The sequence below is a fragment of the Ictalurus furcatus genome, chromosome 1 (genome assembly GCF_023375685.1).
Source record: "Ictalurus furcatus strain D&B chromosome 1, Billie_1.0, whole genome shotgun sequence".
In the NCBI taxonomy this organism is placed as follows: Eukaryota; Metazoa; Chordata; class Actinopteri; order Siluriformes; family Ictaluridae; genus Ictalurus; species Ictalurus furcatus.
Window position 1 is genome coordinate 24,075,190 of NC_071255.1, and position 24,749 is coordinate 24,099,938.

The 24,749-nt window shown below is 38.8% G+C and overlaps 4 protein-coding genes across 5 annotated transcripts in view; 2 read left to right on the forward strand and 2 right to left on the reverse strand.

Moving 5' to 3' along the window:
• Positions 1-4,660, forward strand: part of gpd1l (glycerol-3-phosphate dehydrogenase 1 like) — a 10,369-nt gene extending 5,709 nt beyond the window's left edge. Inside the window, exons 6-8 of the mRNA XM_053633397.1 lie at positions 1,858-2,094; positions 2,278-2,384; positions 3,389-4,660. Of these exons, the coding sequence (XP_053489372.1) occupies positions 1,858-2,094; positions 2,278-2,384; positions 3,389-3,485 (441 nt within the window). The 3' untranslated portion in view covers positions 3,486-4,660. The remainder of the gene's footprint in view (positions 1-1,857; positions 2,095-2,277; positions 2,385-3,388) is intronic.
• A 1,115-nt stretch (positions 4,661-5,775) lies between these two features.
• kiaa1143 (KIAA1143 ortholog) lies at positions 5,776-8,322 on the reverse strand. The gene is made up of 3 exons (XM_053633434.1): positions 8,122-8,322; positions 7,893-8,037; positions 5,776-6,146 (listed from the first exon to the last, which is right to left on the reverse strand). The coding sequence occupies exons 1-3, from the start codon at positions 8,227-8,229 to the stop codon at positions 5,953-5,955; spliced, it is 447 nt and encodes a 148-aa protein (XP_053489409.1). The 5' UTR covers positions 8,230-8,322; the 3' UTR covers positions 5,776-5,952.
• Positions 8,323-8,373: 51 nt separating this feature from the next.
• tmem42a (transmembrane protein 42a) lies at positions 8,374-10,920 on the forward strand. The gene is made up of 3 exons (XM_053633422.1): positions 8,374-8,646; positions 9,174-9,320; positions 10,161-10,920. Exons 1-3 carry the CDS (start codon positions 8,467-8,469, stop codon positions 10,299-10,301), a joined length of 468 nt encoding a protein of 155 aa, XP_053489397.1. The 5' UTR covers positions 8,374-8,466; the 3' UTR covers positions 10,302-10,920.
• Positions 10,812-22,915, reverse strand: zdhhc3a (zinc finger DHHC-type palmitoyltransferase 3a). Of its 2 annotated transcripts, none has more exons than XM_053633402.1 (7): positions 22,538-22,915; positions 21,007-21,326; positions 20,799-20,923; positions 20,324-20,420; positions 17,609-17,690; positions 15,848-15,978; positions 10,812-11,832 (listed from the first exon to the last, which is right to left on the reverse strand). In XM_053633402.1, the coding sequence occupies exons 2-7, from the start codon at positions 21,304-21,306 to the stop codon at positions 11,620-11,622; spliced, it is 948 nt and encodes a 315-aa protein (XP_053489377.1). In that variant the 5' UTR covers positions 21,307-21,326; positions 22,538-22,915; the 3' UTR covers positions 10,812-11,619. The 2 variants fall into 2 exon arrangements, with proteins under 2 accessions (XP_053489377.1, XP_053489378.1); XM_053633403.1 differs by lacking the exon at positions 10,812-11,832 and adding an exon at positions 12,397-14,902 and having other exon boundaries at positions 22,538-22,882.
• Between the last annotated feature and the right edge of the window lie 1,834 nt (positions 22,916-24,749).

A 24,749-nucleotide genomic window follows, 5' to 3' on the forward strand; every position in this document is an offset into this window, starting at 1 on the left:
ACCAGACATCAATATTAAATCAAGAAATCTGTCCATAAATAAAGTTATGTGTAATAAAGTGGAATGGCACAGGAAAAAAGTATTAAACACACTAAGAAAAAGCAGTTCTCCAAGGCAAGGTAAGGCAAGGAACCAGCTGAAATCCATAAGTAATTATATCTCCAATCTGTGCAAATTAGTATCAACTGGGTTAGTAAATTGATGGTCTATAAAAAGGCTTTTCGTTACCAGGGTGTCACACAAGAAACATCTCATGATGGCTAAAAGCAAAGAGCTCTCCCAAGACCTTTGCAACCTTATTGTTGCAAAACATATTGATTGAATCGGATACAGGCGTATTTCAAAATTTCTGAATCCTCCAGTAAGCACCATTTGGACCATTATCCACAAGTGGAAGCAGCATCACTCCGTCATCAACCGGCCACGCACAGGAGCGCCTCGCAAGATTTCTGACCAGGGAGTCAGAAGAATAGTCAGAAGAGTAGCCCAAGAGCTAGGGACCACTCGGAAAGAGCTCCAGAAACACTTGGAGGCAACAGGTACTATCGTCACAGAGAAAACAATAGACAATGCACTACACTGCTCATGCTCACCCTATAAGACCCCATTACTAAAGAAAAGGCATGTCGAAGCTCGTTTAAAGTTTCTACAACTAATTTGGACAAGTCTATGAAATACTGGGAGAGTGTAATCTGGTGAGAACTTTTTGGCTGTCATACTACACACCATGTTTGGAGAAGAAATGGCACTGCACATCACCTTAAAACACTATACCAACAGTGAAGTTTGGAGGTGGAAGCATCATGGTGTGGGGCTGTTTTTCATCGCATGGTGCTGGCATTTTCATATAATTGAATGAACAATGAATGGAGCCCTTTACTGGGAGATTCTTGAGAAGAATCTGCTGCCATCCACCAGGATGATAAAGATGAGACGTGGGTGGACCTTCCAGCAGGACAACGATCCAAAGCATACAGCAAACGAAACTCAATTGATGTCAGAGAAAAAAAATCAAGGCATTAGAATAGCCCAGTCAGTCACCTAACTTGAATCCAATTGAACAAGATTTAAAGACAATATGTTTAAAAGAATGGGCCAAAATCACACCTGAATACTGCGACCCATTAATTTCTTCATACAGGAAGCGTCTTGAAGCTGTCATTACAAACAAAGGCTTCTCCACAAAGTAGTAAATGAATTTGTTAGTGTGTTCAATATTTTTTTTTTTCCTGTGTCATTCCTCTTTATTACACATAATTTCATTTATGGACTTTAATGGTATGAATTCTTTTTGTTTCCGGAATTCCATGAGCCTCCATGCCACGCATGCCAGGAGCCCTGACCAAGTATTGAGTGCATAAATTAACATTTTACGAAGGTTGACATTTCTGTATTATAAATCCTTTATTTTAATATTTTGAGATACTGGATTTTTGATTTCCATGAGCTGTAAGCAGTGATCATCAAGATTAAAACAAAAAAAGAAATATTTCACTTTATGTGTAATTAATCTGTAAGTTCCACTTTTTTAATTAAATTATGGGGGGGGGAAACAAACTTTTCCATGATTATTATACTTTTTGAGATGCACCTGTTTGTGTGTGTGTGCATGTGTGTGTGGTGTTTTCATTTGATATTATAAGCAATTTTTTTTCTTTTCTTAATTTTAATTTAAGACGAGTTTAAATTTAAATTAATGAGCAAAAACTCACTCCTGAAATTCCTTGCTTTCCTTTGCTGTTTATTTGTATTTTGTGTTTGTTTATCCTTCTTACTTTGCATTTTAATGGATTAAATATGCTATATAAATAAAGTCATTGTTAATAATAATAATAATTATAAGCCTCCGCTTTCTAGAACATTGTGGCCGTGGGTGCAGGTTTCTGTGATGGCCTGCAGTGTGGAGACAACACCAAAGCAGCGGTGATCAGGTTGGGGCTGATGGAGATGATTGCCTTTGCCAGACTCTTCAGTAAAGACGGCTCCGTGTCCTCTGCTACCTTTTTGGAAAGCTGTGGAGTAGCCGACCTCATCACCACCTGCTACGGCGGACGCAACCGTCGCGTGGCAGAGGCCTTCGTCACGACAGGCAAGGTCTGAAGCAGTATGATGCCCAGTATCCCAGCATGGGAGAATTTTTAACGTTACTCCTGTGGTGTTGAATGTTAAACATGAACCATTGATAAACCTTTGATCACCTTTAGTTTCATGATTTAGATTTTAGGAACTTGTGTTGAGCTTCAGGTTAATGAGATCATGACTGTTTTCTTGTCCTAGAGCATTGAGGAACTCGAGAAGGAGATGCTGAACGGCCAAAAGCTTCAAGGGCCACTAACATCTGCTGAAGTTAACCACATCCTAAAGCAGAAGGGCCTAGTGGAAAAGTGAGTGCATTTGTTATAGCAAAAAAAAAGTTCTCAACCTTTTAGCAGTGCACAGTGAATTTGGATGCTTATTTTTATGTAATTAATTGTACCACAGTGCTTTTGAATGCTCGATTCAGATTGGTCAAATGCAGCTCTGCCCGTAGTACTGATCATAGAATTATATTAATATTAATGCACTTCATTTTTTAATTAACTTAACAATTAATATGTTCTCATTACTTTAACAACTATCACAGGGACTTGTATGGCGTATGTTCTGTTTAAAAAAAAAAAAAAAAAAGTGTGTAATTACTGATATGGTGAATTTCTATGAGAAGACATTTATGTAGGGTCTCCAGTGTAAATGCTTTGTAACAGTTTTCTGACATCTGAAAGGCTTCAGGACCGAGGGCTTTGTGGTTTCTCAGTTATGTGACAAGCTGCATTATTCTGACTTAGTAACATCAAGAGCAAGAAAAAAGAGGATGTTGAAGGAAAGACTATTTACAGTGAGAGAGTTTAGAATTTCAGCTTTTATTTCCTGGTATTACGATGTAGATATGTGTTAAATGACAGAACATATGTTCCAATATTTTTGCACACCTAAAAATTGAGTGGTCTGATACAAAAAGTTCTATGTTTTATGTTGTTTAACACATCTAGATGTAAATACCAGGAAATACAAGCTAAAATTCTAAACTCTCTTCTCATGTTCCCAAATGGCTTTGGTGTATAGCACAAACAAATGAATTGGTCTTGCCATTCCAAAAGGGTTGGAGGGGACTGTAGAACTGATGTTAAATGTAGCTATAAATGGGGGGGGATGTTTTGTAATAAATAAATAAAAATTGTAAGAATAATAAAATACTTCCATACACGCTGTTATCATGACAAGTCATATGACATCACGCCGTTGTTGATTATTTTACTATAACAGCATGCCCTGCTGTATTTTATCGTTACATTGTAAATAATTTCCAGTGATTTGAATTTTTTTTAAATAAATATGCCTTGTGTCCTAGGTTCCCCTTGTTCACGGCTGTGTATCAGATCTGCTTCGAGGGCAAGCCAGTTCAGGACATGATTTCCTGCCTGCAGTCTCACCCTGAGCACATATGAGAGCCTCTCGGAGAGCTGCAGTTGTGGTGGCCTCGAAAGCAACACCTCCACCAGCACTTCTGCCTTTATTCAGTGATTAGTCCTGCCTTTATCATATCTTCTCAGTTTACGCACATTTACATTTTGAATTTTTTCAAGCAGCCTATAGCTAGTGGCTTAACAACACTTCTGGACTTTGTTAGGTTGGGGTCATTCTCAGGGTCTAACAGGTCACAAAGCTGCAAAATATTCTCACTGATTTCCTTAAGTACATGATGCATCGAGTGATATCTTTTGGAACATGAAGCCATATGTGATATCTACTCATGCTAGTGGGTTGGGTTTTCTTTTTTTATTCTTGTTGACTGCCCCCTTGTGGAGGGCATTACCTACTGCATAAACATGGCGCAAGGGCCATCTTATATTCCTCTTTTTATCTCACCACTGACAAAACTAACGGGTTTGTAGCATGTTTTTAAACCTCATAAAACATCGAATTAAACCAGCTCAGTGAGGTTTTTATCCAGTAGTTAGTGCTGTTGCTGGTCAGAGTCAGTGAGTGCTGCACATTTTTTCAAGTTCTTCAGAAGGCAGAGGCCATTTGATGAATATGCTGCTGACGTGCTCACTGGTGATGACCTTCGACACAAAAATTCAACTTTGGGGACCAGATACGCTTTTCCTGTTGGGCAAAGAAACGTTAAATACAACCGTATCCCCTATGGAGTCATTTATACCTCTTACTTGTTAATCTGTTTTTAAGCTTTTTAAATATTTTTTTTTTTTACAATTATTTGTATCACTTTTTCCTGTCTACCCAATGGTGAGAATAACCTAGCAGAAAAAAAAACACTCCACTTAGTTTTATTACGGAGGTTATTTGGTGTCCAATAATTTTTTTTTGTCCTTGTACCTTAATCTTTTCTTTTTTCTTTTAGGAAAAAAGGGAATGTAACAGTGCTTTAACATCAAACTGTGAAAGGGTTTTCTCTTAAAACTCCTTGATAATCAGAAATGGAATGAATTGCAGTGTCATACTTGTTAATGCTTTTCCAAGAATCAATTGTGTACTAACTGTTTCTTCTACAAAAAACAACTGTTATGGATTGCCATGGTCATTTGTAACACACCATCTTATTCAAATGGTTAATTTTTGTATGCTAATTTTACAAATCAATACTAATTAACCAGCACCACTTTAGTGTGATTTCAGTGTGGCATTTGATTTAAATAAGTCATGAATCAGATTTAGAATAATGTCTTCCTGTCAAAAGCTCAGTTTGCTGTTTTTGCTAGCTGGAAAGTCTACATGCTATTTGACATGTCCGGCTATCACATTTGAGTAAGCTTCAAGAATGGACGGCTTCTGTATTTTTGTTCAGTGATGCTCACAGATGTAATATCATGTTAGCTACATCCATGATGTTCATTTCAGACACTCTGATTTCTTTGTGTAATATTGCAGTCTGGGTGCAGACATGTGTAAGCAGGACTCAATCCATGTAGTGTTGGTGCTGATTATCATAATTCTAAAAAAAAAAAAAAAAACTGATTTACACTCCAGTCATCACTGCAAAAAAAAAAAAAAAATAATAATAATAATCTGATCTTCTGTAATGTGTCATTTGTTTGTGAAGGTGAAATGTGAACTGACTGCAGATTGGCAGAGTAAATATTCACATTTTCTCACAGCCCTGTGTAGTTTAATAAAGTCTTTATAAGTTATATACTATAATATATTGCCTCTGGTTTCCAAGTCAATATAATAAAATTAACACATGACCACATATGAAGATAACAGTAATTTTTTTTTTTTTTTTTTTTTTTAGAGTATATATATATATATATATATATATATATATATATATATATATATAAACCACAATGAAAGCGTTATATACTAGTATCTCAACCCTGAGGAAAAAAAACATTAAAAACTACACACAGCTCCTTTATAGAAGCTATACATGTATGAACATCTGCTTTTGGCAGAATAATTTGTCTACTACAACACAAAATCTCAATACAGTGATTTCAGCTGAACCCAACCACATGTTACGTGTTCATAATTTGCATTTTGCTTTAAGCAAACCAGTTTTAAACAATGATAAAATACATAGCTGCCTCCTATCATTTCCAAAAGTATGTTAAGTCTGGCAAGGAAAATACAAATGGGACATTAGACAGAAAGTTACAGCAAGACAATATTTTCTACTGAAACTGTTGCATGTCATTTTTCTGTCATTGTCACGCATAGGATGGACAACACCTATTTTTGCTCGTCGATTATTAAAATGTTCCTGCACACATGCCAAGATAAGAATTTAATCATTTAAATACTGAACAAAAGGCAGTAAAGATGTCTTTCATCTGTCTCAAAGAAAAGTATTTCAAATTACAAAGCAATTTCATTAAAAGTTCGGTGGGTGTGGGTTCTAACATCATATACTCTGGAGAATCCAGTTCAGCTGATTGATAAAGGTATGTCTCAGTCTTCCTCCTCATCATCACCAAAAGACAAGAGGCTGCTGTTCTTCACCTTCACTCCAGACTCCTTCTTCTCCTCCTTCTCGCTCTTCTTCTTCTTGCTGTTGGAGCTAGCTTTTATGCCTTCAAATTTATCTGAGGAACGTTTCGCTGGCTTCTTAAATAGGATTTTTCCATCGGCAGGAGGCTGCTCATCTAGGGCAAAAATTATTATTTTATTAATGTTTTCAAGTTCTGTATTGAATTTGGCATTGACTGCAGCAAAGGATTGTTTTAGATTACCTGTAAATTTGTACCAAAACCCTCTGTGTGTGTGTGTGTGTGTGTGTGTGTGTGTGTGTGTGTGTGCGCACACACATGCCTAATCCCTGGACTCTACATAAATCACATGAAGGTTCTGGGCTTGTATGTTGATCAGGCAGTTGATAGAGAAAATGTAAAGGGCTTATACCAAACGTTCAATTCAATACAATTCCATTTGTATGGCACTTTTAACAAGAGACATTGTCACAAAACAGTTTTAAAGAAATCCAGATGTAGATTTTAGATCCCTAATGAGCAACCCAATGGCAAGGAAAAACTCCATGAGCTGACGAAGAAGAAACCTTGAGACTCAAAAGAGAACCATCCTCATTTTCCTTATACTGGATAACGGGAATATAAATGTCTTCTACAGCTATATACTATAAAGTCAAACAGTACCAAGTGTGTTAAAAGGATGTTGGCTATGAGTATATTGTGAATAAGAGCCCTGAGATGAGTACAGTCTTTATGGTTACAGCAGTCTACAATATAGGTACAAGTCAGTGTCCAGGTGAGATTATCCCCTGAAGCAAAAGTGAGTCTTGGACATAAATTGTTTTTGGGAAGTACAAGTCTTTAGAGATGGTCATTGATGCAGAACCATAAATCCAGGAAGGTGGAGCTGGACCTGATCCAGTTCCTCCTCTAAGCCTAACCCCAACCCAAACAACACAGTCCAGCCTGAAACACAGAGTTGTCTCTATGCCAGGGGTGGGCAATCTTATACGGAAAGGGCCAGTGTGGGTGCAGGTTTTCATTCCAACCAAGCAGAAGCCACACCTGAATCTATTAAAAGCCAAGATCAACTGATTAAACAGGTGGAATCAGGTGTGCCTCCTGCTTGGTTGGAATGAAAACCTGCACCCACACCGGCCCTTTCCGGACAAGATTGCCCACCCCTGCTCTACGCCCTGGACTTCTGCCTTGACTACACCTACACAGGAGGAGCTAGATCAGGTCTGACTGCACCCCACTGACATGCTCTGTGAATAAGGGCAGTGGTAGCTCAATGGTTAAGTTGTTGGACTACAAGCTGCCGTAAGCAAGGCCCTTAACCCTCAACCATGCCAAATGCCATACATGTAAATTAATCTTTAGGGTGGAGGGCACGGTGGCTTAGCGATTAACACTGTTGCCTTGCATCTACAGGGTTGGGGGGTTTGAATCCCACCTCCACCCTGTGTGTGTGGAGTCTCCATGTTCTGTTCCACGTGATTGTGCCCTGCGATGGGTTGGAACCCTGTCCAGGGTGTCCCCCCATTGTGCCCTGGGATATGCCTCAGGCTCCCTGTGAAGGATAAGCGGTACAGATAATGGATGGATGGAATCAATATGGGACCATCCACAGTGGTAGAAACTGATTCAGCGGTTTCATCATCCTATCCAGTGCTTCTATAAGAATGATTATTTTCTATAGTGAACGTCCTCAGAAAATATTCCTTCTTCATATAACACAAGCAAATGACCATGACGATTTGTGACGACTATGCAAATGAGTCTATGATCTAATGTGGCATGCATTTGCCTAAATCGGTCGTGCAAACTAATCTGTGTTGTGCAGAAATACTACAGAGTTAATGCTGAGGAAACACTGCATTCCTACTGGGAAACATTTGCACACTATAGATGCTTAGCTACCTTTGTTAGAGTCTTTCGTGTCTTTCTTGAGCTGCAGAGCCTCTTCTGCGGTCAGGTCCCCCTTCTTTAACACCACCACTTGCGGCATTTCGTCCTCTCGGTCACTGTCGCCGCTGTCCTCATCACACCTCGGCAGTTCCTCTCTCTGTGATACAAGTTACACATGAAGCCACAGCATGTATGTCTAAATAGCATTTAACAGGAGAGAATAGTAAGCTTAGCTAGCTACCTTTGTTTCCACTGTTGGTCCTTCTTTGTAACCAACATCATTCTTGAATTTTCGCAGAAATGCTGGCTCGCTCGGTTTCACCCACGAGACGTTACCTTTCTTGCTCATTGTTATATCGTGTTAAACATCCAGTATAGTCTCAAGGCAAGCAGCTAACACTAGCGCTAACAAACACAGACGTTGTCCTGACGTCATCAACACGCGCGGAAAGTATTCCTCTGCTTCCGCATACTTCCTCATTCAATGTTTGCTTACACCATTATGTACGATGTTGCCTATTCTGTACAGTAGTATTAGCTTCTGTTCGTCGTTACTGGTTGTGTACTATAACATGCACGTGTAGATATGCTGACTGGGTTGATATACGCGTTGTTAGCCGGATTGTTTGGTGCTCTCGCGTCCTCATCTGCAAAGTTATCACTGGGTGCCTCTTACCTTAAAGACCTGTGCGACAGCACTGTGAGAAAGTGGACTGTTGAGGAGGACAGTTTAACATCTGGTGTCGACACTACAGCGTGTGAATGGGTGAAAATGACATCTTTTTTTTAATTATTTGTTTCGGTGCATAAAACGTAGCAGTGCATCTGGAATGGAGCATAAGCGAGACTCATTTTCCATACCTATTCATCTGTCCATAATATGATATCCATCCATCCATTTTCTGTACCACACTTATACTACATACACTATATGGAGCCTATCCCGGGGAACTCAGGGCACAAGGCGGGGTGCCAACCCATCACAGGGCACAATCGCACACACATTCACACACACTACAACACATGTCTTTGGACAGGGCGAGGAAACCGGAGTACTCAGAGGAAACCCCCAAAGTACAGGGAGAACATGCGGACAGCTGGAACACAGGGCGGAGGGGAGATTCAAACCCCCAACCCCCAAATGTGCTAACCCCTAAGCCACCATACCCCCATAATATGATATAATACAACCAAAATAATTTGGAATATTTTAAATAAAACACTGGTCAAGGACTGAATGTGATACACTGTAATCACCTGAGCCTCATTTCAGTATGCTGATGTTATCCACAGGTCCACATTCCTCTGAGACTGGTGTGTGGCCTTCTGCTGTTCAGCTCTAATGCTGTGATGTGGACCTTCTTTGCCAAGGCGCTGCGACAGTCCTCGTCTTCGGCTCGGGCTACTGTAACCACTACTGCCTCTAATTTCGTCTCCTCGGTGAGACTCAGCACAACAAACTGTAATAAAGAACATAAAGGTTCAAAAAAAGCAATTCAGTGCATTTTAATTTAGAATGGAGTAAAACACAATGGGGTGTGCTATTACAGGAAAATAAGCAACAACAGGGTGGTGTGATGCAGCTCTACTTTAAGCAGAGGGCTATTACATGTCCACCCAGAAGTTATTATTTTCCTTTAACAGCATGTCCTGAAATACATTTTATTTGTCCTATACCACAGCAATTTGCCAAAGATTAAATTCCTTGTTTATTCATGAACAACTGTTTTTGTAGTTACATTCAAGTTGTGGAACAAGTTAGTTCCTCTTATCACTTTCATTGTCATGTTACTGAGAAACCACAAAAGTCCTTCGTCCTTCTCCATGGCTGAAAACTTACTGACAATGGAGACGACTTCTACAAATGTTAAATAAACAAAGAAAACGTTCCCTTATCACTTTATCTATGATTATATATTCTTCTTTGATAAATAACAACACAGTTTTAATCTGTTTATTATTAGCCTTAGATTATGGTGAGCATCCACTGTGTAAGTCCTTGTGTAAGTTGTAACTGTAGGAATGATAATGTATTAGAATGAGCACATTGATATAAACCTGTGATTTGAATTACAGACAGCACTATTGTCCAGAACTGCTGTTATAGAAAATTAACCGACAACTTCTGACCAATCGGATTTGACCAATTTAACAGCACTGTGGTATAGCCAGCATTAAAACATTCATTTATTAACACCATTATAGGTGTTTTTTTTTTTTTTAACGAAATGCAAATGGTATTTTGATGTGTGCTTTGTCTTTGCTGTTTACGTTTTTCAGGCATTCCTTGGACATGTGATTTTTGGAGAAAGCCATGCGCTCTTGTGGTGGGTTGGCATCTCACTAACTTTGTTGGGGCTCTTCATCTTGCATGGATCATCTCTAAAGGAGCAACAATTAGATGTGAAAAAGGATGACTGATCTCTCAGCTGTGTTAACTATGAAGATTGAAAAGATCATTTATAAATCGTTCAGCCAAGTTTTCAGGGTTTTTTGTATTGTGGTGTGCAGGGATATCTTACCGAACAGTAATTTTGTTTCATTACAATTCTTCATGAACCATTTCTTCACCACAGTGTAATGATTTTGCACCACTGGGAATATGCTCTTTAGTGAATTGGACCTCACCTGTTTTGCGAGGTTGTACAGACTGGATGGGACCGCATAGCCTTTGGGATACCTATAGGCTAGGTCATGCAATGTCCAACTGCTTAACTGGACTGTTGTGATGGTCTTCAGCATGGGGCTTGTCTGGCAATACAGGACTCAGCATATGAAAGAGAAGTTCCAGTTATAACCAGAATCCTGGTTCTCAGATAGCATGAGTAAGCTATCTCACCAGACCACCCTTGTTGCGTGAAGCGAGTTAGAGGTGTGCTCATTTTAAATTATGTAGTGACAATACATCGTCTGTTAAACACAGGAGAAGGAGCAGCTCTCCATGACATCACTCACACGCTGTGAAATTGTGCAAAAACACAATGAGCACACTCATTTGAAGTAAACGTCTTCTTTTTTATTAAATTGTGTCTGCTTTTTATTCACATTAAGTGTTCACATTACACAAAATATCACAATAACTGTTTCAAAATAATAATTAGGTGTGGAAGAATGCACAATTATAACATCATAATGCCCTTACAGCATCGAGGATTTCACTCCAGTTAATACTCTGTCAAACACTTCGATTAACCCCTTTGCACAAAGTATTGCTGGGCACAAATAGACTTAATGTCATCAGTGTTTGAGTTCAACAGAACAATGTATTTCCCATCAAAATACACCTGTTCTACTTTGTCCATGTCTTATTTCTGACAGTATGCCCAAGATCATGGTATCCACTGGCAAATGGAAAAATGTTAACTGTCCCAATAATACTTGAGTAATGTAGGAATTTTTGGTTAATTATACATTTTAAGGCACTTGGCAAGATGAATAAACTTGAATACTATGTTTTGTGGAGGGAATGTTTCTTGACCCAAAGTTACTTGGATCAATACTTCTTCCCTTGTTTCATACATTTTGCAGGGAAATGAAATCTCATATCCATTTAAGAATATTAGTTTATTCCTGTTGCTTGTAGCTCACAATCAATACTTTATCGACACCATCATAGTTGGTGTTGGCTACAAAGTAAACAGAGCTCATTTAAAGTTATAGTTTTTATAAAAAATAGGTCCCCATTGTTCTCATCTACTATTTTGCATTACAGGCTCAACAAGCACTGTTCAGTCGGTCTTTACTGTTGTAAAGGAATTTCAATGACATCCTCTGCTATTATTTCCCCTTGTGGGGCTTCAGGGATGTTGGATGAGTCATTTGTCCTACAGGAAAGGTCAGAGAAGGGGCTGAACCACGCCAGAGACAGTGGACCACCAAATGCTAATTTCATGGCCTCCCAGCATGAAGTCTTCTCCCATGTTGGAGTCTCTCCTTTTAGTCGCTCAATACCCTAAAAAAAGAAAACACAATGTTTAGATGTGAGCTTATTTCATGATACGTGCACAACTAGAAAACATACACCAACTGAAATTCCCTTGACTGCACTGGAAAATAAAGCACAGTGACACTATGGCTGGATAAAGTGGGATGTGGGACAAATGTTTGTAGGTGTGTAGTTGGGACTGAAGAGAGTGCTGAACTAATCCCTAATAAAGTAAATGTTAAATATGGATGAATAAAAAGCACAGTGCACATGCAGCATGCGGTCGGCATTCATAATGTACTCTGCAAAGAAAAAGAAAAACAAAGTCTAGCTTTCCAATTTCAGCATCAGCATGCATTCAGTCACCAAATGTATCAGCTGGGATTTACCTGGCTTTTCAGCCAGTAGTGATCAAGGCTTACCTCCATTTCATACCAAACAGAATGGCATCACTTTTGTTTAAGTAAATGATTCAACTTTTAGCTTTTAAGACAAACAGAGAGTCATAGACATCTACAGAAGTCAAACATCTACAGAAGAAAAGAATACAAAGAATTAGTTACTGAAAGATAGGGACAGAAATGAGTGAGAGAGCCAGAACAAATGAAAAAGAGAACAATACAAGGAGTTTGGACATCAAGATAATAAAAAAAAAAGTACAGAACACTAACAAGGATTTCTTTTTCACTTTAATCTTGAAAACTGTCCAAAATTCCCAGTGAGTGCCATACCTAATTGTTTTGTTAATTTTAACTCATTCATAAAGGGGAGAGAAAAAAAAAAATCACCAACTGTACAGCCTTCTCATTACAGTTCTGTAAAAATAATAACATGGCCATTGTGTACAGAATCAGAAAACTGACCAAGGAACTACTCAATTAAAAACACCAGCACCTGAAAAGAAAAAAAAAATGTTTATGGGTTTTGGAAAGGTTAGTGTGTCTCCTGTGAGGATTAGATTGTAATTATAATTGTAATGCCCCTTAGAACATTCACATGATTTCTAGTAAAGCAAACCCAACCCCATCTGTTTTCCCTAAATGGGTCAGAGCTGAGCATTACTGTTTCATTTGTGTTGAACAAATTTAAAGACCGGAAAAATGCAAATAAAAGGCTGAAACATGGAAATGAGCAAAAAATCCGCTGCGTGGCATGAGAAAGATCTAGAAACACTTTACAAACTGCACCTTTAGACCTTTTAAATGAACATATTTGAAATAAATATTAAACATAAATATATCTAATATACCTTTAAAAGGCTTTTTATGAGTATTAATGACACTTAAAAGGAATGGATTACTTTTTTACATTAGCTATCAAATACCAAACAGGAAAAAAAAAAAAAAAAAAAAAAAAAAACACCACATGTATCATAGTTGTTATAAATGGTTAAAAAAAAAAAAACAATGTATATACTTTATTTACAGATTTAAAGTAAATTGTTTCAAATGAGTCACAATGAGTCGGTTTCTGTCAGCAATTGTAGTGCCATGATATAATATTATTCATAGACTTAACAATTAGAATTGTCTTGCACTGAACTATTTAGGAACACTGTGTTTTATTTTATATGCTCCTGTAACACTGCAAGGGACAGTTACTTGATTTATAAGACATTTTTGATACATTATCTTCTTCATATAATGATATCTTCACTCATTACTCAGCAATACCCATCATGACATGCCATCAGTTTTTCCTAACTACATTTTACACTCTTACTTCCTGACCGGGAATGAAAAGCACAGGAAGGCTAACAACATTTGGCTGCATTTGGGCCATCCATGGAAAAGAAAACAAGGAACAATGTGAAAACAAACAAATAAACAAAAACAAAAAACAGGTTAATTAATAATCAGAACCTAAAAGATGTGTTTGGCTTGTGTTTGGAGTTTCACAGAAATTAAATGTTACAGAATGGCACAGAATGAATCATTTCCCTTGTTCCCAATCTCAAATTTTATATAGACATGTGAATAGGAATATACATGTACATAAGGTTATTGAGTAACATTATTAAAGCCCATTTTACACCAGAAGTGATGCAACACACATGGCAAGAAACAAGACACTTGATTAGTCATTAGTGATGATTAGATTATGTGGCTTATTGTAACAAAAACAAAAAAACCCTCTTTAAGAGCACTGCAGTAGCAATGCTTCAACCCCAATTGTTTAGGATTTTCTGTAACTTCAGTGAAATCATACCATATCCCTTCTATTTAACTGAACAGTGTTGTTGCATTGTGTTTCTCATTACACCTTTTTCACTATAGTAAATGACATACTGTATATCATCATAAGCAACAAAGGAGTCAGATGCTTGCACCGTTGCTGCTTAGGTTACGCATAAATAAGAGTTTCACCTTGTGGCTTTAAATCATTAAGCTACACCAACCAAGTCAGATACTAATCTGATGTCCAACTGAATCAATCTGCATGTGATTAAATGCATCTAGCCTACAGAACACTGATGAGTTTTTAGTGATCGGTTCTATCTAAATTTGTACTGTATTGACCAAAAACTGGAAAGAACAAGTCAGTTGGCACCCAGAGTTCACCTAAAAGAGGTGTCTCTTTTAAAAGCACCAAAAAGATACACTGTAGAGTAAAGGCTACACTGATTAACACCATGCAAGGAGGACTGCAACAGTGCCTAAGCGGTTACTCCGTCTGGTGTAAAATGAGCTACGGTCCTGAAGTTTATCTTTGCGGAAAATAAATGGATGCAAAGATATAAGATATGGGATAAATGTTTTACATATAGGTTTCATTACAGCAAAGTAATAGTCCCACTGGTAAATGTAATGCAAGACACATCGCTTAAGTCAGGATTACAATCACGGATGTTGGCCAGAGTTTTTGGAGTTAAACGGGTCCAGTGAACTCCAATCTCTACCGTAAAGCTGGAAAGGAAAGGGGGCTACTCTTCCTGAACTCAGACCACGTACTGGTAGGGGTCAGCTTTCCCGTGGTCAGGTGTAGAAAATGGACTAAACCATGCTATTGAGAAGGGGTGTCCAAATACCGCCTTCATGTTCATCCATTTAGTTTTTTTAGCCCATCTTCTCTCTTCCTTTTTCAACTGCTCTATACCCTAAAAACAAGAGACAACCAAAACTTCAGAGTGGATGTGATTGATCAAGTCTTTCTCTAGAGAACTGCCAGAAGAACCATGTGCAAAATGTTCTTAGCAGCCTTAAAGAACAACTTAAGCTTCTATAATGCAATCTGAACTAAGAAATTGAAAGTAGTAAATGTGCAAAGAGTTCAGTTGTATAAAAAGCCTTGATGAGTTTAGGAGGAGAATGTTTGTTAGTAGGCAGAGTAACACGAAAGATGTACCAGAAACAAATCAATGCATGTTCAACCTCAACATATATAACAACTTGATTTATTATCTGGTTTGACATGGGTGAGAAAAAAAACAAAAACCTAAAAGACACTTAAAATAAATGCACCCACAGAAAGACTTTCTTCCATGCGAAATGAAAGAGATTCAAAGACAAATGTCTAGTTGGAACAAATGGATAATACTCTTTTACTGACTTCACTGAAAATAAGCCAAAGTGCACTATAAGATGCTTAAAGGAAAGGGTCTGTGCTAATAATTTCACCTAATACAACCATTTCAAAGCCTTGTGGTGGCAGTCAGACAAGTGTGCGGTAGTCTTATGACTGAACTTGAGGGTAGTTTCAAAGTAAATCCATTTTAGGCCAAAGAATGACCCAGATATAATGCATCTCTGCTTGTGGGGAATAGTGTTATGTCTGACTATCGTATTCTGGGTCAGAAGTGCACAGTTTCTGATGTCTATGGTGTTCTAAATACCAGATTTATATAAATACCAGAATAAATACCAGAGTGAAAAGAAACATAAAGAATCATCACACTGCCGACATGTTCAACAGGAAACCAAAGGCAAAACCTAAATCAGCACTTTTACTCAATCATTTCGTACAGATTAAATCTGCAGAACCCAAATATTTTCTAGCGCAAAGTTGGAAAGATGGGCAGAGGAAAGGGGTTTGGGTCACTCACCGTCTCATCCGTACAGATGGAATGGACTTGGGTGCCAAACATCACAGAGGTGAAGATGAGAAAGAGGAGGCCCTCAAAGCACAGGAGGATGAGGAGGATGACTGTAGCTGGAGGTGAGAAGGTACTGCATTCTGGGGTTGGAGGGGAAAGGGTGGGTGCTTAACACGCAGTACAGGGTAAAGAGCAGGATGACACAGCTACTACACGGTGCTCGTGTTTAAAGCCACTATATGAGGTTGGGAGGGTTACTTTAAAAATGTATTCCGTCACAGTTACAAATTACTTCTTAAAAAATGTAATCAGTAACGTAATCCAAGTATCACAATATGAAAGTCATGTAATCTGATAATTATTTTTGGATTACTTCAAGGTCACACATGTAAATAAAGTCAAAAGAAAAGCAATATCATTTAAAATACTTTTATTTTGAGCTTATTGTAGAGCATAAAACGTTCAATATTTGAATTATTATAATCTGTTTGAATTAATTATTTGAATGCTCACTGTCCCTAACATTACATCATAAAAGCTAGGGTGATCATATTCTGGTTTTCCAAAAACCTGAAGTTCTTTTTTTTTAAAGGGGGGGGGCTTAATAGTGTTCAAAACACTGTTACTGTGAATGCAGACTTTAATACACTGAAAGAGACATACTATTAGCATCACATAAACAAAATTTATTTCACTCTGTCCACGTTTTACATTTTTTCCTACATTCTTTTGAAGGTCCATGGAATAAAATAAAATATCAGACGCCACGAGTGAACCTTCTGCCTCCATTTACACATGTGATAACATGAAATGTGACAACATGAAATTAAAAATGACCTTATATGGCCCTGGGCATTGTTTCGACTGGCAAGAGCGAACCAGAACTAACTGTCTGTCTATATTGTGTTGTGTAAAAAGATTAATTTCTTTGGTTTTAAATGAAAAAAAAAAATTTGTAATCCTGATAGTATTCCCAATTTTTACAAAATGTACCTGTACTCTGATTACTTAGGTTTTTTTTCACATAACTGTAACCAATTACAGTTACCAGTTTTTTGTATCCTGCTTACGTAACGCCGTATTTCATTACTCCCCAAGCCTGCTCGGGTCAAAATCCAAAATACTGAATCATTAATGTGGCTGATCAGCTTTTAGTAGTAAGGAGATCAGGGACTATGATATACTAGATGAAAGTGAAATTGATACTTAACCGTACTGTTTATTTGTTATACAACTGTGTAATACGAGACATCGCTGACCTGTTAACAACAGTTCATTGATCAATTAAGACTGCCATCTTGAGTGTATGTATTCTACATGGATAATGATGAAACACCAGAACACTAACAAATGTGCAAATTGAACATGTGTTACAGTAAATCCATTTTCATCGAACTAGTCCTGACATTTTGTATGGTAACAGAACCTTTATCCAAATGACATCAGCAGTCATAGTAACAGTGGCACTGCATCAAATATTTTAGATTAATTCAGCTGTCAAGAATAAACTTTTAATTAGATTTCACTTTTATTTACTATTAAACTGCATCCAGCTATTAATGAGTCTACAATTTTATTCCGCCATCAACATCAGTGTGTTCACACTGTATAACATCAGCTTAAATACTTTTTTTTTTTTTTTAATGTTTCGATAGGCTAAAACAGGAAACTTTTTTTAATGCTTGGCATGTAAAAATAGAACATGGGATCTTAACATTTACATGTGATTTATGTGTCATTCATAATGTAGTCATAAATGCTTTTACTTACTTGTCCAATCATCTTCAAAGCAGTACAAAAAATGGAGAACCACCATGAACAAGGCATGCAAAGAGATGAGTGCAATGTACATCTGAAATGCAAAGAAAGACTCAAGGTTACACTGTCCAAAACAGTGGGCCACTGCAGCACATTCATTTCTATCCTTCTTCCTGTGGCTCACAGTAACCAAACTGACACAAAAGGTGTCTTTACGTGTTTAGATTTAATGGATGTATGGACAAATTGTCATATTTTCCAGATAAACAATTTCAGTTGTATAAGCGTGTATACATTTTTTTTAACCAGACTGCCAGAGTGGGCCAGGCAAGAAGTTATGCCTTAACCCGCTTTACCCTTTGCCTTTAAAGGAGACCTATTATGCCCCTTTTTACAAGATGTAATACATGTCTCAGGTGTCCCCAGAATGTGTCTGTGAAGTTTCAGCTCAAAATACCCCACAGATCATTTATTATACTGTGCTGTAAATGTCCCTTTTTTGGTGGAATAAAAAACACGCTGTTTTCAGGTGTGTCTCTTTAAATGCAAATGAGCTGCTATGCCCCGCCCCCCTTTCCAGAAGAGGGCTGTGCCTTTACAGCTCCTGCTTAGGATATGGAAACAACAAATTAGGAAAACCAATATGACTGACACCATAAATACCGGTGTTCAGCCCTATATCTATGAATTATACAGACAGTAAGTGTTTTCGGGTTAAACGGTCATGAAACCTCCCTCTTTCAGCTCAAGTCTACCTCTCAATGTTTTTGAAAAATGCAACTTAAATGGACGTGTGAAGAAGGGAGGGGCAGTGGGTGTGGCAGGGAAAGGCAGGGGAGGAAGAGGGGGGCAGGCCTTCAGAACACTCACAATAAAGACAGATAGTGACAAAGTTTGAAGTGGCAGCAGTACGCAGGACTCTGATGAGGTAGAGGACATCTCTCCTCCTGAATCCCCAGGGCTAAATGGAGACACAATAGGTAGCAGTGCAGGTCCTCTGCCCTGTCTATTTGAATCTGGCATGACTATGGAGGAAAACAAAACCGGAGGCAGCGCAGATGGGAGAAGTGTCGGAATTGTAGTTAATTAATAGGCGCGAGCTTTTCACAAATAAAAAAGCCAAGGCTCTTCCCTCCAACACGGACACTGGGTGTACAGTTTTGCATGGCCTGCAGAGCTTTAAGCGGTTTAATTAGCTCAAAAGGCAAGTAAAACTATTACGTTTAAAAATTAGACACCTCATTTGAAGGGATGGAAAAGTCCTCTGGACTGAGTACCGCATCATTGTGTAGACGCAAACTGCTTTCATGAGCAAGTCTGAAGTCCACCTTTCTCCAATTCTCAAGCTCTCCCGAGACAACACACTTGAACACTTACACCACTGAAACAAACACCTCTGACCCATTTGAACACCTCTCTCATCTACTACATCTGTAGAAATGCACCACGTGCTGTCATGAATACTTAAGAGACAGCATCTTCTCATATGATAAGAACACGCAGGCTCATGAATAATTATGAGACACTGACACGTCATCGATGTACTATAGTACATCGCAACGTCAATGCCTGCGACATGTGACACGATGAGATTTCAAAGGCGGAAAATGAAAATAGTGGGAAAAAAACCTCAAAACTAACTAGTTTTCTCCTACAATTAAAATTAACGGATGCTGAGATTGTCTTTTATGACGTGCGACACGATCACCTCTGTTAAATTCTCAGAAAATGTAGTTTAGTGTTTCATGACGCTTTAAAAATAAATATGACGACAGCTCAGGTCTCTGAATTTGATCGGAGACAATGGCAACTTTAACCGCATTAGCCGTGGAATCTGCCAATAAGCACATTCAGAAAGGCGATTTGCAAACATTCAAAATTTAAAGTGTGATACTTACATCTTCTGGATATGAAGCTGGATCACAAACAGGAGGTATTGATCCATGCTTGAGAATAAACTTTTCAGCAGATCCTGCTTTGTATTGACCCTCGTTCACAAAGCAGTCTGGTGTAAAATGATTCTCATAAACATACACAAAGGTAGCTATTTTGGGGGGCACATTTCCTTAATATAAAATAATAATAAAATAAAACTACCCCACTGCGTCTTCACTGGAGTACATGAAGACTCTTGTGTTCGTTTTTACAAGGCGGACTGTGTGCAGCTCACTTAGGGGAGGGGCTATGCTAATAGGGCAGAGTCCATCACTTGTTGTGGGCGGGGCCTGTTCCAACATGACATCACATTGGATGGAAAACGTAAACGGCTCATTTTCAGACACTGTTTATGATTTATGGGTAATATTAAAAAAAAGGAATCGGTGGATTTTTACCATTGTAGTGTGTACACACACCGTCGACACACATTTATGTTCAAACACCATGTAAATTTTGCATAATAGGTCCCCTTTAATACACTGCCAAAGAGGGCTGGGCAGCCAATGTTATGCCTTTAAATTATAATGACTGCCCCTTCGATACTTTGTTAGATCGGTTGTTTTCAGTAGAAAGATATGGAGGACCAATCAAATTCTACCATCCTGTCAGAAACTACCTTACAAGGGAATCGCATCTTGGCAAAAATTGTGCACAATTTATAACCTCTGGCAAAATCCGATTTTTCTTTGTTTTATCTGTTATGCACAGACACTGACAAACAATTACCAATACAAAAGTAAGATATTAATATTAGCAAAATCTTAACTCACACAGAAGTGTGTTACGTACCGTGAAGAGCACAAAGTATTTCTGGTTATTTTCACCAACACAGTTGTTGACCCACGGGCAGTGGTGGTCCATCTTTCGAATGCATCTTTTACAGACGCTGATTAAATGAAACAAGGATGAAAAAGGAGAAAAAAAGACCAAAGAAAACAATTGCACACTTTGTCACTATGGATTTAAAGAATTGTATAAGCACATTATGTAGCAATGTATTGTAATTCACAACAATAAACAAACACCATGTCAAAAGGAACATTTTTGCACCAGTGAAGATGAATGTTTGACAAATGAGCTAGAAGCACCACCATGTTCAGTGTTTATAAAAAAAATTAATAAATAAATACAAAATAAAAAAATTTTACAAACCATTATGCCACAGATGGGTCTAAAGTTGCAAACAAACCATTGCACGGTTCCAGTACACATGGCCAGCATATATATACAGTCTTAGCTACGTATTAGAGCATGTCTTTCTTACCTACAGTGGTGAGCTCGGTCAGGCTTAATGCTGCAGCATTTAGGACATTTGTACACCACCTGACCTGGCTTCAGCTGCAAGCTTTCTATGTATTCTTTTGTGGCATTTCCTTTTGGTACAGCGCCCTGAAAACCCGTAGAACCCAAGTTTAACTTCTGATACAGTACATGCATATTCCTTCATATGTTTTGACTGATTAGGAACTTACCGGATCTGTGCACATGGCCCTGAAATGCGATGCCAAAGCCAGAAAGGCAAGGCTGTTAAAGACTGCACCGTTCATCAAGCTGTAGGTCAGGTTCTTGGATGGAATCAGCATGACAAACAGCACGACAAAGTCCGCAAAGAAAACAAGCAGCCATGTGATAACGCCACAGACAATGCCACAGGCGTCCCGAACAAACCACATGGTGCTCTGTCTGTCATGACAGGGAGGAACACACTGCACTGGTTGCAAGCTGCTCGCCTGCTTCTCGACGTCCCTGAACCGAGGCACCGGGCTTCTCATCCTATCACAAAGGCTTCATGCTGAGGAGAGACACAACAGGAAAGAAATCGTTACTGCGCAGTGTAGGCTTTTTCAGCAGACAGAACCGAGTCCTCATTAGGTGTACAGATTTGAAGACCGACATAAGGTGGCATGCTTTGGATCTGCCTGTCTATAGTTTATATGCAAAACAAGACGCTTCAGACATAAGCTGACACATTATGTTTAAGGTCGTACACACTGGCAAAGTCAGAACAGGCATCGCAGTCCCACAGGCACCAGGTTAGCAGCTACAAACTTCAAAACAGAACAGGATTTCTAACATAGCTAGGGAGTGACGAGATTTCAAAATATTTCCAAAACAGCTACCACAGGGTTGCCTAACTGCAGCGTTGTATGGCCCAGCACAGTTTGAACATTACCCTTCTATCACACCTAAAACATCTGGTTATTAACAGAAGAAGAAGTGAATCAAGTGTTTGAGAAGAAAAATCCATAAGCTCCTGTAGACTCCAGCTCTCCAGGACTGCACTTGGAGTCTCGTGGGTTACAACCTTGAACGTCATAAAGGAAGGAGTGGCTAAAATGACACAAAATAAGACATTTGTTTAAGAAAGAACAATATAACAAGAACAACATCTAGCATAAAAAAACCTTCTCTCCGAGATGTAGACAATGTAGCTGTGCTGTTCTCACTCGTGTGCACCTTTGCTCAGGCGCATACTACCCTACTGATTAGTATGAAAGGTGCTAGCCTTGCTTACCAAAGCTGGGGTACTGTTTTCACATATACTACTTAGAAGGCTAGTATTCAATTTCGAGCCTAGCCTTGTCTTGTCTTCACAAATACCGTACTCAGTGTATCAACTTTAACTGTGTCACACTAACCCAATAATAAATTTAAAAAAAAAAGTACTGCTAGTAACCTAACGCTCCAAATGTATATTTAATATACCACTGAAGAAATGATACGGCTCCACTGAGAGGACTAAAGCTAGTCAGGGTTTACCAGGTCATAAACACTTACTAGCTACTACCACAGCGCAATGTTGGCACGTTTGGTTAAGTCGTGCTAAGATTTGAGCAATAACACATCCAATTGGAGAAGGAAACTGCTTACACAGACTAGATTTGAGCATCTTGCTACCTGCTGAAACACACGTTAAGGATACGAAGCGGTAAATGTAAGACAAGGAAGCTAAATTAGGGTCTGCGCTACCTGGGCCGAGAGACGCTTCACACGGATACTTACGTTACTGCCCAAAAAGCTCCTCGCGATTTCCTCATCCAAAAATAAGACGGAAATGTGTAGAGGAAATCAAATAATCGTTTCTCAGTTCGTTACAGAAGGGGACTCCAATTTGACCGAACACAAGGAAGAGGCTGTTGTGGAAAACTGCATTTTTGTGCGTCCACTCCTCCCTGGCTGACTGTCAGACAGAAACTCGAGCAGGCCACGCCCCTCGCCCATAGGGCCCGCACTGGAGAGAACGAACAGGCCAAGCCCCTTCACCAGCACACGCAGACCACGCCCCTTCACCAACACAAGCAGGCCACACATCCCTTTCCAGCAGGAGCTGCACTGGAGAGAGAACGAGCTGAACGAGATGATTTGGTCAGAACCGGTTTTGAGCAGTATCATTTAAACTTTAAAGGGATAGCTCACCCAAAAATGAAAATTCTGTCGTCAATTACTCACCCTCATGTCGTTCCAAACCCATACGACTTTCGTTCATCTTTGGAAAGCAAAAGGAGATATTTTTTTTAATGAAACTGTTGAGATTTCCTGTTCCTCCAGTTACAGTCCAGTAACCAAAAAGTTCTTAAAGGCATCGTAAAGGTAATCTGTAATACAAATGCTTTTTATGCGCAAAAACATTTAAATTCACAAAATATCTTCACTTCTGCATAGATCTCCGACGCATGTCTACAAGAGAACCACAACGCATGCGGACAAAAAAATTTAAGTCCTCTTCTAGGTCAAATCTGCAGACATGTTACAAAAAATGTTCTATGTGACTCAGTTTGTGTACAATGTCCTCTTCCTCTGCTGTAAACAGTGCAGCGCTCCTGGGTCCAGGGTCCGCATCCGCTCTCGTGAGAACTTTAATGCTTGACTTGCACCCAATCACTGAGCACCATTATTCCCAACGACCAATCACTGATCACCACTATTTTCCCCATCCTCTCACCTATTTGTTCTTCATTTTAAACGCTTTTCTTCCATCCATCTTCTATACCACTTATCCTTCCTTCAGGGTCATGGGGAAACCTGAAGCCTATCCCAGGGAGCATCGGGCACAAGGTGGGGTACACCCTGGACAGGGTGCCAATCCATCGCAGGGCACACTCACATATACATTCACACACTACAGACACTTTGGACATGCCAATCAGCCTACCATGTATGTCTTTGAACTGGGGGAGGAAACCGGAGTACCCAGAGGAAACCCCCACAGCACAGGGAGAACATGCAAACTCCGCACACACAGGGCCACAGTGGGAATCGAACCCCTGACCCTGGAGGTGTGATGCAAACGTGCTAACCACTAAGCCACCGTGCACCCCTTACGCTTTTCTTAAAGATATTTAAAAGTAATAAAAGTGAGTAACTGATTCCTTATATCTACTACTATTTACCTTTCATGACTACTCACTGTCACAGCTTCTTTTAGTCTATTAAAGTATAGTATTCTTTAAATGCATAAAAGTTTAGTTTGTGGTGCCATGATCAAAGATGACATTTTCTATAAGAATCTATTAGTTCCTATCTGGGTAAAACTCTACATTATTCTATAATATTATATTCTAACTGAAAATCTTCCTTCTTCATGTACCCTAATTTGTAATTTGATATGCCAATGATCATGATGCATGAATTAAAATGCAAATTAGTCTATGATATCATATAGCAACTTCTAGTGATGTTTTGAGTGTGCTTTAGCTACTGTCCCCTGAAAAGAGTTTGCAACACACAGAGCAGCTCAGTCAGGCTTTACACACTAGTGGTGAGTTGAGTGAATCTGCTTTCTCAACTTGTATAACCAGCAGCTGTGATATGAGCTGGAAAACTGCATCAAGTGCAGGACAGTCTGCTCATAAGGTCTCTAGATTTGTTGCTAGGCTCTTTTTTTTAATTGGGTTTTTTAGAGAACGTCACTACAGGGTCTAAAAATAGGTATTGAAACTCTTTCTGAAACATGTACCTCACAAAAACTTTTTGTTTTTTCAAGGTGAAATCCAAGTTAAGCAGTGATATTAGGAGGATGTCGGTGTCTGGTGCCAGTATAAAGATGTAAGTCACAGTGGTAGTGCTAGAATTTTTAAGGACCATGCTGGGTTGAGAACAGTCCAACAATGAGAAATATCCAGCCAAAAATATAAAATAGTCCTATGGTTAAACAATGACCCTAATTAAGTGCTTGAAAATGATTCAAATGAACTGTGCAGTGATAAAAAGCTGT

Excerpts from the sequence above, each read along its gene's own strand:
- tmem42a (XM_053633422.1), top strand. The coding sequence starts at position 8,467 with ATGCTGACTGGGTTGATATACGCGTTGTTAGCCGGATTGTTTGGTGCT. Across the intron at positions 8,647-9,173 it reads ACACTACAGCGTGTGAATGG|GTCCACATTCCTCTGAGACT; the intron begins GTGAAAATGACA and ends TGTTATCCACAG. Across the intron at positions 9,321-10,160 it reads CCTCTAATTTCGTCTCCTCG|GCATTCCTTGGACATGTGAT; the intron begins GTGAGACTCAGC and ends TACGTTTTTCAG.
- kiaa1143 (XM_053633434.1), bottom strand. The coding sequence starts at position 8,229 with ATGAGCAAGAAAGGTAACGTCTCGTGGGTGAAACCGAGCGAGCCAGCA. Across the intron at positions 8,038-8,121 it reads GACCAACAGTGGAAACAAAG|AGAGAGGAACTGCCGAGGTG; the intron begins GTAGCTAGCTAA and ends CTTGTATCACAG. Across the intron at positions 6,147-7,892 it reads CACGAAAGACTCTAACAAAG|ATGAGCAGCCTCCTGCCGAT; the intron begins GTAGCTAAGCAT and ends TTTTTGCCCTAG.
- zdhhc3a (XM_053633402.1), bottom strand. The coding sequence starts at position 21,306 with ATGAGAAGCCCGGTGCCTCGGTTCAGGGACGTCGAGAAGCAGGCGAGC. Across the intron at positions 17,691-20,323 it reads AATACTTTGTGCTCTTCACG|ATGTACATTGCACTCATCTC; the intron begins GTACGTAACACA and ends TTTGCATTTCAG. Across the intron at positions 15,979-17,608 it reads CTTTGAAGATGATTGGACAA|AATGCAGTACCTTCTCACCT; the intron begins GTAAGTAAAAGC and ends CTCCAACCCCAG.